The 11,954-nt window shown below is 37.5% G+C and overlaps 1 protein-coding gene across 1 annotated transcript in view; it reads right to left on the bottom strand.

The window, feature by feature from the left end:
- ESPL1 (extra spindle pole bodies like 1, separase) overlaps positions 1-11,954 on the bottom strand; it is a 2,570,648-nt gene that overhangs the window by 2,510,334 nt on the left and 48,360 nt on the right. The window contains exon 2 of the mRNA XM_044083892.1: positions 4,767-4,866. Coding sequence (XP_043939827.1) covers positions 4,767-4,847 — 81 coding nt within the window. The 5' untranslated portion in view covers positions 4,848-4,866. The remainder of the gene's footprint in view (positions 1-4,766; positions 4,867-11,954) is intronic.

Below are 11,954 nucleotides of genomic sequence, written 5' to 3'. Positions count from 1 at the left end.
ACCAACTATTTTAAAAAAAATTATATAAAATTAATAAAAAAATTTTTAAAACAATAATTTAAACCCAAATAACATAAAAAAATATTAAAAATAATTAATTTTCTAAAAACACCAAATAAAAAATAATTAAAAATTTAAAAAAAAAATTTTCAAACAACCAAAATTAAAACCTTTACAAAATATATTAAAATCCCCTTTTTTAAAAATTTAAAATTTTAAAATATAATTATTGAAAAAAATTTTTATGTATGAAAGATAAGAATAAATATAATAAACTTTCCCTCCCAAAAAAACTTAACCTTTGTAGGGAGATACATTTTTGATGAAAAAAACTTACTCTGCAACCCCTTGAAAATTTGTCTATAACGGAAGCAAAGCTGGCAGAATATTGTCAAAAAAAATTCCTTAATGTGAGTGGATTGTCTGAAAAGCCAAAATTCAGTGTGCAGCATTCCCACATGCTTCTGAAACAGAAGGCATGATGTTTTCAACTCTTTTTCTTGACAAGCAAAAAAGAAAAAAAAAAAAAAACAACAGCACAAGTGCAATAATCATCACAAGTCTAGAAGTCAATTACTACACATTCTTTACGTAAGTGAAAGGGTCTCTATAAGGCGCTGCATTCCTACCGGCAGCTCTCGCCAAGGAAGTATTACTAACTAATGCACTACTTTGCCCAAGTGATTCTCCCTGCTTCATTTCCTAACTAATGTTATGGAGACTGCAGATGTTTAGGTTACAGACGTAAAAGCCAAAGACCAAGTTTGGAAAGTTGCACAATTGTCTAATAGGACACAAAATGATTGTGATACAAAAATGTTGAAACAAGGTACAGATCTATAACATAAAAGGGACCAGACTTAATTTGTGCAGGAAAAAAAAAATTACTAGTGGACAGTTAATAATTAAGAGTCATGTAAAATCAAGTGCCAGGTAAGGCAAAAATGAGCCATCAAAGAAACACAGGTAATTGCTAAAAGACAGATAGCGCAATGTACTCTTACTAATAAAGCATCCAGAATAGAGGCCAAAGATGACATGGCATCAATGGTTTACTGGAAAGATCTGGTTCCAGCAAACAGTCCTATATTCAGTCACTGACTGTACCAAGCATCAGTATGAAAATTCAGTTTTTCAAATAGCTGCATCTGAAAAAAATACTACATTTATTTTGCCCAATACCTTGGGTCACTGGTTATGAAAAGATAGGAAATTAACAGTATGAAAGTAAAGACTGCATGCACACAAAACCTAAGAAACCTTGTGTAGGGAACACATGGTCAAAGCCATCTTAGACACCATGCGAAACCAATGCAGTAATATCCTGTTTTACTCGCAAGCTTAAAAAGCTTACCAAAACATTTCAAAAGTGAAGCCTGATGTTAAGCCAGTGACTTGTGCCCCTTCCCCTGGAGAGTACCTGTGGGGCTTACAAGTAGAAAAGCATTAAAGTAAAAGAAAAGGTAAAGGGTCATCATTATAGCATTCTATTGGTTTCAAATGCTTATTTACTATTCAAAGATAAAATTCACATTTGTATTCAACAGCACCTGAACAAATAGAGAGCATTGACCATAACTTGCAGTTGGAGTAGTATGAACAAAAGAAAGCTCCAAACTGGATTTTTTTAAACTACTATGCCATTAGAAAGAGCAGCTTAGCAGGGGAGCTGTTCACTGGGTAATTAAGGGCTTGAAAGTTGCAGTACTGTGGGGGGTCATCAGGCAGAATAGGATAAAAGAGCAGTTTTCCTACAGGAGATTAGGCAGAATGTCTGTGGGTCAAGAACAGCTGCAACTGCTCAATAGATGTGCCCAAATAGAAAGAACAGTTATCACGAATAGTTGAACACAGACATTTCCATCAGTTTATATACGTGATGGAGCAATTTCACTAGCAAGAGACCACAAACCCTTATAAAGCAAAATTCATAAAGTCTGTTCAAAACGCCTCATATTTTAGAGAATGTTAGTAATAGATTCCAAGGAAGGAACCACACATTGCAGATAAACTTCACAGGGTATTCTTGGTACAGAACAACGAAAATCTGCTGGAGCACCTAGGAGGTGCTTTAAATTACTCAGTTGCCAATTATCTAGGCAATTCCACAGTCACCAGTGAAAGAAACGTATTCTCACTCCAGCTCTGAATTACAAGAAATGCAACTACAGAAAGAGGTTACAATGAAAAGGAGATAGCTTGAGCAAATAAATTGTAGAAAAAGATTCAGCCTTAATTTTGCATTCAAGGAAGAATAAGTATCCAAGGCTTGATGCTAAAGGTGACAAAATAAAAGTTCTAAATCTGACAGTAGATGCAATTCCGATCTAGGAGTAGATGAGAAAGAGCAATAGGTGTAATATGTGGCTATGTATGCCAACTCAGAGCCAACATTGCAGATGCACATCATCTGAACTGCATACTATAGTAAAATTACATCCAATTGCAGATAATCCATGGGAAAGTTTATTTATAAAGTGATAGAACTCTAACCACAAATGGCCAAATCTCAGTCTCAGCCCAGGGAATATACAGAGCAATGCAAACTTTAATGCAACAACAAACATTCAATAAAACATACAAAGTGCAAAGTTGTGTAGATTACACTAAAATACAAGTGTCACCAAGACTATTAGGTACACATATACAAGAGACAGACAATGACAGAGCAAGCTACACATCAGAAGGTTGTAGTGGACTCAATCCTCCTTAATTATCATCATATTTGCTTCACAAATTTTTTTAAAAAAAATATGTAATATTTAAGCTTCTGTAAATCATGCACACCGTTGATTTAGTTTTTCTTGTAAAATTTTGTCTGTTCATTATGGCCAATGTACTATATACTTTTTTTCTTTTTCCTCTTTAATAAAACATTGGAACAAAAAAATAAGTCACAGGGGAAGTAAAAAGTCAGAATGATAAAGTAATGAGATAATTATAGAGTTACACAATATGGCCAGAGAGATGGCATTTGCATCAAGCAAGTAACTTAAGGTATGTTTTTAACTGGTCACAGACTTTTGATAAGATGATGATTAATTTGAGAAGGGAGAATGTCCCAGAGTTTTAAGCCTAGCACAGAGAAGCAGTTATCTGCAGAGTGGAGCTTGTTTTGCAGGCTTGCAATATAGACAGCAAGTAGCTGTGATTTCTGAGGTTGTAGAATAGAAAGTAGTTCAGCAGCTAAGGAACACAGTTTGTGGTTATTCAGAAGCTTGAAAATGTGTTAGCATCCCAAGACAGTTTGGTTATTTAGAAGCTTGAAAAGTTGTGAGCATAAAACCACTTTGTTCCAGTCCAGAGTAACCATGTACCTTGGATGGTGTTGATTATTCCAAGGTTTAACACAAGTGCAAGTCATGCCTACATTGACAACACTATTCCCTAAGTCAGGGATACCAAATATTCTGATCTCTGGCTGCTCCACAACATAAAGGAATTCAGATTTCCACAGGATTAGGAATCCAAAACAAAACATCCAGTTCACACCACCCTCAGTTCAAAGAACAAGTTAAACTCATGAGAAAAAGCTGTACCAGAACTAGGATTTTCATCTTAAGAGTTCTGCAGTGCACCTGTACAGGGACCATGTCTTTTTCGATAGCAAAACTGCTGACAGCAATTTTTTATAGCCTTCTGCCCAACTCCAACTAGTTTACCCACACTTAACATCATATGTAACAAAGGGCAGGAAAGAAGGCAGTACAGACTGAAATACGGCCATAAAAACCTGTAGGGCACTAGCAGATTTATGGGAGACAAAGAATCCAGAAATCATGGGGAAGTCCAAAGCCTGAAACCAACATTGGTTCTGTAAAGTATTTTTGAACCAATAACTTGTACAGCTTGTTGAGGAAGTAAACTGTATGAGAAAAAAAAGTTTACCTACCAACCTTCACAACCAGTTCTTTCAAACAATGAGAATATTTTGACATTCAAAAGTTGCAGAGACAAATTCCTGAAGTTCTCTAAATGAATTTATGATGTAGCAATAGCTTTTTCTGAAAACAGAAATCCAACTTAAGCAGTCTTGTTACATTTCTCTATCCATGGCAAACCATTGAAGAAACCAGATGCATGTACAGATTCAGAATTAAACTTGAGGACTGAATTCTGTCTTAACAAAATGCTCTTTTTCAACATGTACAAAGTTTTATTTCCATACAAACATATTACCTATTTACTGGTCTAAGATTAACAAAGCGATCTGCATAATAAATGCTCCTCACTGAGCTTTTTATGTTTAAAAAAAAAGGAATGAAGACAGATTTGGAGTATACAACTTCAAGTGCTAATAAACTAGCTAGTGATCAGCAAGTCCTGGGTCCACATTAGAGAATTCAGTCTGCATACAGACCTTGGGGAGTCCAAACTACCACTCTTGCCAAAAGTAGTATTTATTAAACCTCTTCGCATAAAATAACGGAAACTATGACTGAATTTTATAACAGGGTTGATTGACCTGAACTAATGACCCTTCCTCATGCTGCCACATTCAATCGTCCAAAGTACAATGGACAGTAATAAGCAACCTTCTCTACAGTGTCAAGTGTATATGCACACATCACACACACACACACACACACACACACACACACACACACACACACACACACACACACACACACACACACACACACACACACTTTTAACCCTTGTAATACAATTATAAACCACAAAACAGCAGTTTGCACACCATCACATTACAACAAATACTGCAAATCTGGAGCATGTTGTTGAATGATCATGTCAACATTTCTCACCTCTAATTCTGTGCATAAGCTTTTAGTGTCTTCTTTTCTGCTAGTCCGTCTCAGCAAATCTGCTATTTTCAATGCTTTCATTTCTTACTCCGTTTACAGCCTACAAAAGATAAAATGTGTCATCTAGATTAAAATTTTCATTTTACAATTAATGGTTCTCCTTGAAGACAAATATTACTAACACTTCATTGCCTCACATGTTTCTTAACCCCATGCAGTCTTAAATTTATATGCAATGCAGAGTAATACTATCAAGCAGTCTTCTCATGTGTGGCATGCACATTACACAGACCCTTCCTGTAAGAAGTGTAAAAAAAACTTTTCATCTTCCACACTGTTAATGGTATGTACTGACCATAAAGACAGATCGGATTTTTCTAATAACCCACAAGACGAACTGGACAGATCAGACTAAATGGGACATCGGCCTTTCAGAATCTCTCAGTACAACAGCGCTACCTCCTCTACCCACAATATCTTGCTGTCACAGTCAATCCTCAGAGTTTGTAATGACATCTCCCTGAAATAGCACCATATCTGAACATGTTAATAAAACAAGCAATGAAAAGTAGGTGACATATAAGAACCCCCTAACACACCAGCTTAGAGAACATGCCAGAGGCCATTTGGAAGCACAGCGCTAAAAAGTGACAATTTGGAAGAGGCATGGAGAGAGGAAATGGATGGTTCACAATAACCTACTGTTATGTTAAATACATAGCTTTCATAGCCATTGTCGTCTTTTTCATTGGTTTTGACTTGAAGGATAATCCCCAGCCAAAAGAGGAGGGGGGCCACAGTAGAGAACATTCCACAAAATAGTGGAACCAAAACAAAGCTCCTGACCTACAATGAATATCCAATTTGTAATGGGAGACTAAGTGCTATACCAGGTAGCTGCAGCACAAACAACAACAGAGGCATGTAAGAAAAAGGCAAAGCAGCCACTGCTCTAGTAGGATGATATCTAGGCTTCACAAAAGTAAAGACATAATCTTCAATGAATATACAAAGGAGATCTAGTTGGGAGAGCCATTTCAATAGGGTCAGTTTGGAAACAGACTTACTCTGTCTTGACAAAGGATACAAAATGTTGGACACTTCCTAAAACTTTCGGTTCTATCCACATCCAAATAATGAAGCAAATGCCTCCTTGTTATTGAAATTTGAAAAAAATAAATACTGGCAAGTGAATGGACTGGTTCAAACTAGACTGCAAAGCAACCTGGGGCAAAAAGGAATGAACTGTTTTCAAAGGTAACTGTCCTTAAGAAAAGGGAAGTAAACAGGTATAGGAGAATAATGGGGTTACTCTGGCTCTTGGAGTACTTCATTTCGGAGAATTAAGCATCTCTACATCACGTGTACTTTACAGCTTGCTCATAGGACATAAACCCTCCTAGTATTGTACGTCAGATGTAAAGGCTTTAATACATTGGTAATTCCACTGGACTATCCTCTGCAGGATATCCCAAGAATAAAGAATACTGCAACAGTGATAAGGAAGGGCATCTGCTAGAGCCCACTGTAAAGCTCTCATGAAATCATGCTACAGGAGGAAGACAGATGCTACCATATATCCAAGCAGAGGAAAGGCTTGGGAGCCTAAAGAATGGGAGATGCCTGTAGGTAAAGGGAAGTCCATCTTTATTGCAGAAGTTACATTATCTGAGTGACCACATCTAAAAACTTAAACTGCTTCCAGGCTAAACTTTTAATAATTCATTATAATGTTAAAGGACAGACACAGATGAAGCAAGGACCATCAAGTCTTGATCAACGATACTTTTGTGGAAGCAGTGAGGAGCAAATTGTCCAGAAATCGAAATAAAGTAAAGTTGTGCAAAATCTCACCATAACAGTAAATGTCTTTCTCTTTATAGGTTACAGTTGTGTAAAATTTTACCATAACAGTAAATGTCTCCTGATAGGTTACAGTATTCATAATCTAAGGGATCTCCTTCCAAGGACAGCCAAACGCCCAGCCAGTATGCCAAACACTTAAGTACTTACAGGCGTAGAGCATAAAGGTGACATACGGATGACCATACTCAGAAATCGAAAAGCCCCAGGAAGAACACCACATCCCTAGCGACAAAGAAAAATATGTGCATCCAGAAGGAAGGGGAAAAAAAATAAGATAAGAGTTCCTCGTCCAGGAGGCAAAGAAAGAACCAGGCTAAAGCAGAGGGGGGAGGAGCAAAGGAGGGAGTGAAAACTGCAAGAGTGAAGAGAAGGACATCTACTGTTAAGGTAAGCTTTTACACAACTTTATGTCCTTCCATATCACTACTGCAGTATTCATAACAGAGGATAGTAAAAAAGCTCAAGAGGATGCCTGAAGGGCGAACAGCACAGAAGAGACCACTAGAAACCTATGCTTGATACCCCCTGCCAAAGTCAGCTCTGGCCGTGGAAATAACATCTAACTTGTAATGTTTAATGAAAGTAGACCAGAGGACCAAGTAGCAGCCAGTAAGGCAGGAACTGGCATCCAACCCCTTTAAAAAGCATCAGAGGAAGCAACAGCCCTGGCAAAATGAGTCTTTACGGATGAGGAAAGACATTTTCCATAAAAACAAAAAACAACGGACTTTAGAAATCCAGAAGACATGGTTTGCTTAAAAATAGCCAAACCTAAAGACCTGGTATGAAAGGAAACAAAAGCTAACCAGATTTGCAAATCACTTTAGTTTTGTCCAAATATCTGAGCTGTCTATGCAAATTCAAGGTGTGAAGAACCTCTTTTCACTGGCAGACTAGGAAGAAGGGAAAGAGGGTAGATGAATATAGTGATTGAGATTTCACCAAACCAAAAAAACTGAAAGATGAAAATACAGTGAACCACCATCCAAAGGAACATAAAACTTTATAGGTTAAGCACTTTTACTCATTAAGAACTTCATCGAAACAATTAAAATTTAAAAGTCACACCCATACATACCCCTCAATGTACAACACATGATCCAATCACCCAAGGAGTTCATAGCACATAAATACATAATATATGCATAAATTACACAAATATTTATATAAAATATGACTTGTTAGTCACACTAATAAATATTAGCTAACCCCATAAAGCTTTAATTTTAATAAATAGAACAGAAATCATTAAGTCTAGAGTGATTCGTAGCATCCAATATCTGCCATTTAAGCTCATTTTTATCCAAATATTCCTTAATAACCCATCCTTGTATGTCTTTTTTAACCTGTGCCATTATAAGAAAATTAAAATTATGTGTACCATACCTATCAATATGCCTGTACAACACAAGTTGATTTATTTTTAATGTCCAACGTGCTCATGTATACACTTTTTAAATTGCCTACTAGTTTTTCCAACATAGAAAGCAGGACAATTACATTGGGCTAAACAAGTATAACATGAAAATATCCTGCAATTCTACATCTACCTTGTCCCCAACTGCAAATCTGTCAGCAGTATTAATATAGCTACATTGGGAACAGCTGCCACATTTTGAAGCACCAAACTGCCTGTTTATCTTTTTTTCAGATCTACTACACTCTCTTTTCAATTAAAAGCTTTCAAAGACGTGTCTTTTTTATATGTGACCAAAGGCTTGTCCCCTAATTTGTCCACCAAATCAACGTCCCTCAAAAATAACCTCCAATTTTTTTTTTATACAATTGACAATAGAGGGACTGTCCAGAGTATATGTCGTTATGAAACATCTAGCAGTATCAAAATTGTTGTTACCTACTCTCTACCTGTCCTGCCTGGTTATTACGGATGTTACATTCCTATTAGGGCCCAAAATGGGTGTATAAAACCCATTTTATTAACTACTTCATTTTTTTTATTTATTTCAACCAGAAAATATTCTGGATATTCTCAACTATGGAACATTCCTAATACTGTATCACATTCTAAACAAAATGTGTCCACATTAGAAATCATCCTAGCCAGACGGATAAACTGGCCTTTTATCACCACCACCTTTTGAAATATTGGATGCCAGCTTGAAAAATGTAAATACATATTTGAAAATGTGGATTTTCTAAAAGTATTAGAACAAAAACGATTTTCCACATCCAAAAAAGCAATTTTGAGCCCATCAAACTGAGAAGTGAATTTCTAAAAGTCCACTGTATTAATATACATGACAAATTCTTCTAATCTTCCTTAGTGTCAATCTAAAATATAAAACATAACATCAAGGTATCCAATATACAATAGACAACAGTCAGTATAGGTACTTCCAAAAACATATTCTACTTCCCACTGGGCCATAGCATAATTTGCTAAACTAGGGACGCATGCCACCCTCATTGCTACTCCAGTGGTTTGTCTGTACATTTGACCCTCAAAACATATGAAGTTATTTTTTTAGGACTACATCCAAAGTTATACATGGATCAACCTTGTCTGGACTTAAAATTCCTAATCTTAAATAAAATGAAGTTATGTACTCACCATAACTTTCCATCGGAGATGTTGTTCATTTGTCTTCAACCCGTGGGTTCCCAAATCCATTTCGGATTCCGACTCGGCTGCATATCCAGCATCTGATCGGAGTTCAAAGCTCCTCCCCTTACCCATAATGCTCCTGTCTCCTTTCCTTCAGAAGGAGCTTGCTGCCCAATCTTGTACTCTCACCTAACCCAACAGAACCTTGTCCCTACCAGAAACCATAAACAAGGATAACAGGCACCCTTACGGTGACCACCTCCTGTAGTCGCAGGAGCAACAAACAGTTCAGATAAGGCCGGGGAAGGAGGGAGGGACTGCTGAAAATAAATGAACTCCTCCTCAGATGGAATGTTCTGGTGAGTACATACCTTTTTTATCTGAAGTTGTCTTCAACCTGTGGGACAGAGACCCCAGCTACTAAACACATGGGAGGCTCTCATGGAAAGATATGCCGGAGCACGTCAGAGCCAAAGGATGCCCTGTTCCTGGATACAATGTCCAATTTATAATGTGAGATGAGGACCAAGTAGACGCAGAACAAATGTCTAATGAAACTCTGGACCAAAAAGTAACTGAAGTGGCCATAGATCTGGTGGAATGTACTTTCACAGGACTTTGCAGAGAAATCCCCCTGAGAGAATACACCCAAAAGATACGTTTGGGAAATCCAACGGACGATCATAACTTTAGATTTTGGTTTCCCTAAAAAGGGTTTGGCGTAAGAAATTAAAAGTTAGTCAGATTTACAAAAGGTTTCTACCTGCACTGGACAAAAACCTAACTATCTGTGCACATCCAATAAATGCAATTTGGGAAGACTGGGAGATTGATCCACCTGATTAATGTTGGCCTCTGAAAACTACTTTAGGAAGAAAAGATGGATTAGTGCGCATCACCACCCTGTCCTTATGAAAAATCATATAAAGGGCTTTAACCGACAAAGCTTAGAGTTCTGAAACTCTCCTGGCAGAAGTAATGACAATCTTCTAGGACAGAAATTGCAGAGCCACCGAAGCTGCAATATCAAAGGGGGGCAAAACCAAGGCCTGTAGTACTAATGCAAGATCCCACAGTGGCGTAGGGTCTTTCACCACGGGTCAAAGAAGAAAGGTACCTTTGAAGAAGGCCTTGCAAAGCTTTGAAGATGCTAAGGAAACCATATTATCCCCCACATGATAATTAGAAATAACAGCAAGTTGAACTTTATAGAAAAACTGGCACCTTGTTGAAAATTCCAGCACTGCAGAAACAGGACAGTGAAAGGATCTAGTGCACACTGCGAAGCCCAGATCAAAAAAAAACTCCATTTGCTGGATTATACCTTGGTGGAAGACTTATGGGCCACCACCAAGATTCTTGACAGGAGAGGATAAGCCAGGAGTCCTGACTATCAAGGGAACTAGAGTAGCTAAGCAGTAAGCTTTAGACAGTCCAGGTCTGGATGGGGAATCTCCGAGGGATGAGAGACGAGATCCAAAACCAGATCCAACGTCTATGGTGGAGCCACCAGATGAGACCAGAGAGAGAAACCATAGTTGGCAAGGCCAGAATGGGGCAATGAGGATTACCAAGCTCCACCAGTCTGCAAGCTTTCTGAAGGAATTTTGCTATTTAGGGAAGAGGGAGGATAACCTACTGCTAAGTCCCCCACCTTAGATTTCTCCATCTCATCTATTAATGGCACCCTCATATCAGCTGACTCCACTACCAAACTGTTAGGAGTCATGATCGACAACAACCTTACCTATGATTATCACATCAATAATACCATTAAAACCGTAAACAGAAAACTGGGCTCGCTCTACAGAATTAGAACATTCCTAACCCCGGCAGCCAAAGCTACTCTTGCCTACTCCCACCTTATTTCAACTCTACTCTATGCCTCACCAATTTACACTAATCTGAAGAAAAACAATCTTTCAAAATTGGCAAACACTTACAACAGTATTGCTAGATTTGTAACTGGCAATCAATTTAGAACTCACCACTGCCTGAACCTTCAGCAACTTCAATGGCTAGAATTAGAAAATATGCTACTTCTCTCCCAACTTTCCTTTGTCCAAAGAGCTCTCTATCTACCGAATAACACTCCTGCACTTTCCAAACTTCTAACCCCCTACTCTAACCTGAACTCACTTCGTTCCTCCACCAAACTTCTTGTAACTTTAACTAAATCAAACAACCTTGCTGGTGACTCCCTTTTCTCTAACGCCCTTGGTAAACACTGGAATCAACTTCCTACTGAACTTACTTCTATTCCAAATCCTATTCTGTTCAAACAAAAACTCAAAACTTACCTTAAAAAACAATGGTTATGTCCCTGTTGTTACCCCGACTAGATCTCCCTATGTTCCCCTCTACTCCTCCACCTTCCTCTCCTTCTTCCTTCTTTTCTTCTACTAGCCTTATTATCATCACTCTATAAGATCTAGCTCTTTTAGTTTTCCCTCGCCATCTTTAGATGCCTTTCTTTTCTGAAAGTATTTTTTCTTTTTTACGACTCTACTCTCTCTATTTATTCTGTATATTTTCCTCTTTCTTTTCTACTCTCCCTTATATAATCTTCCTATAAAACAATGTGAAATAAGTTTAATTGTTATTTCGTGAGTGAGAATAATGAATCATAGTATTGTCATGTTAATAGTAATGCCTGTGATGTCTTCCTGAATATTTGCTTATTTCCACCTCCTTCTCCATTAATATTTAAATGTGTTATATTATGAAACTGTCATTTTTCTCTATGTGGAGCTTTT

This window comes from Protopterus annectens, chromosome 9.part0, assembly GCF_019279795.1.
Source record: "Protopterus annectens isolate FY-2018-M chromosome 9.part0, PAN1.0, whole genome shotgun sequence".
NCBI classification, from domain to species: Eukaryota; Metazoa; Chordata; order Ceratodontiformes; family Protopteridae; genus Protopterus; species Protopterus annectens.
The sequence above is the reverse complement of the archived record's forward strand: the minus strand, read 5'-3'. Positions and strand labels throughout refer to the sequence as shown.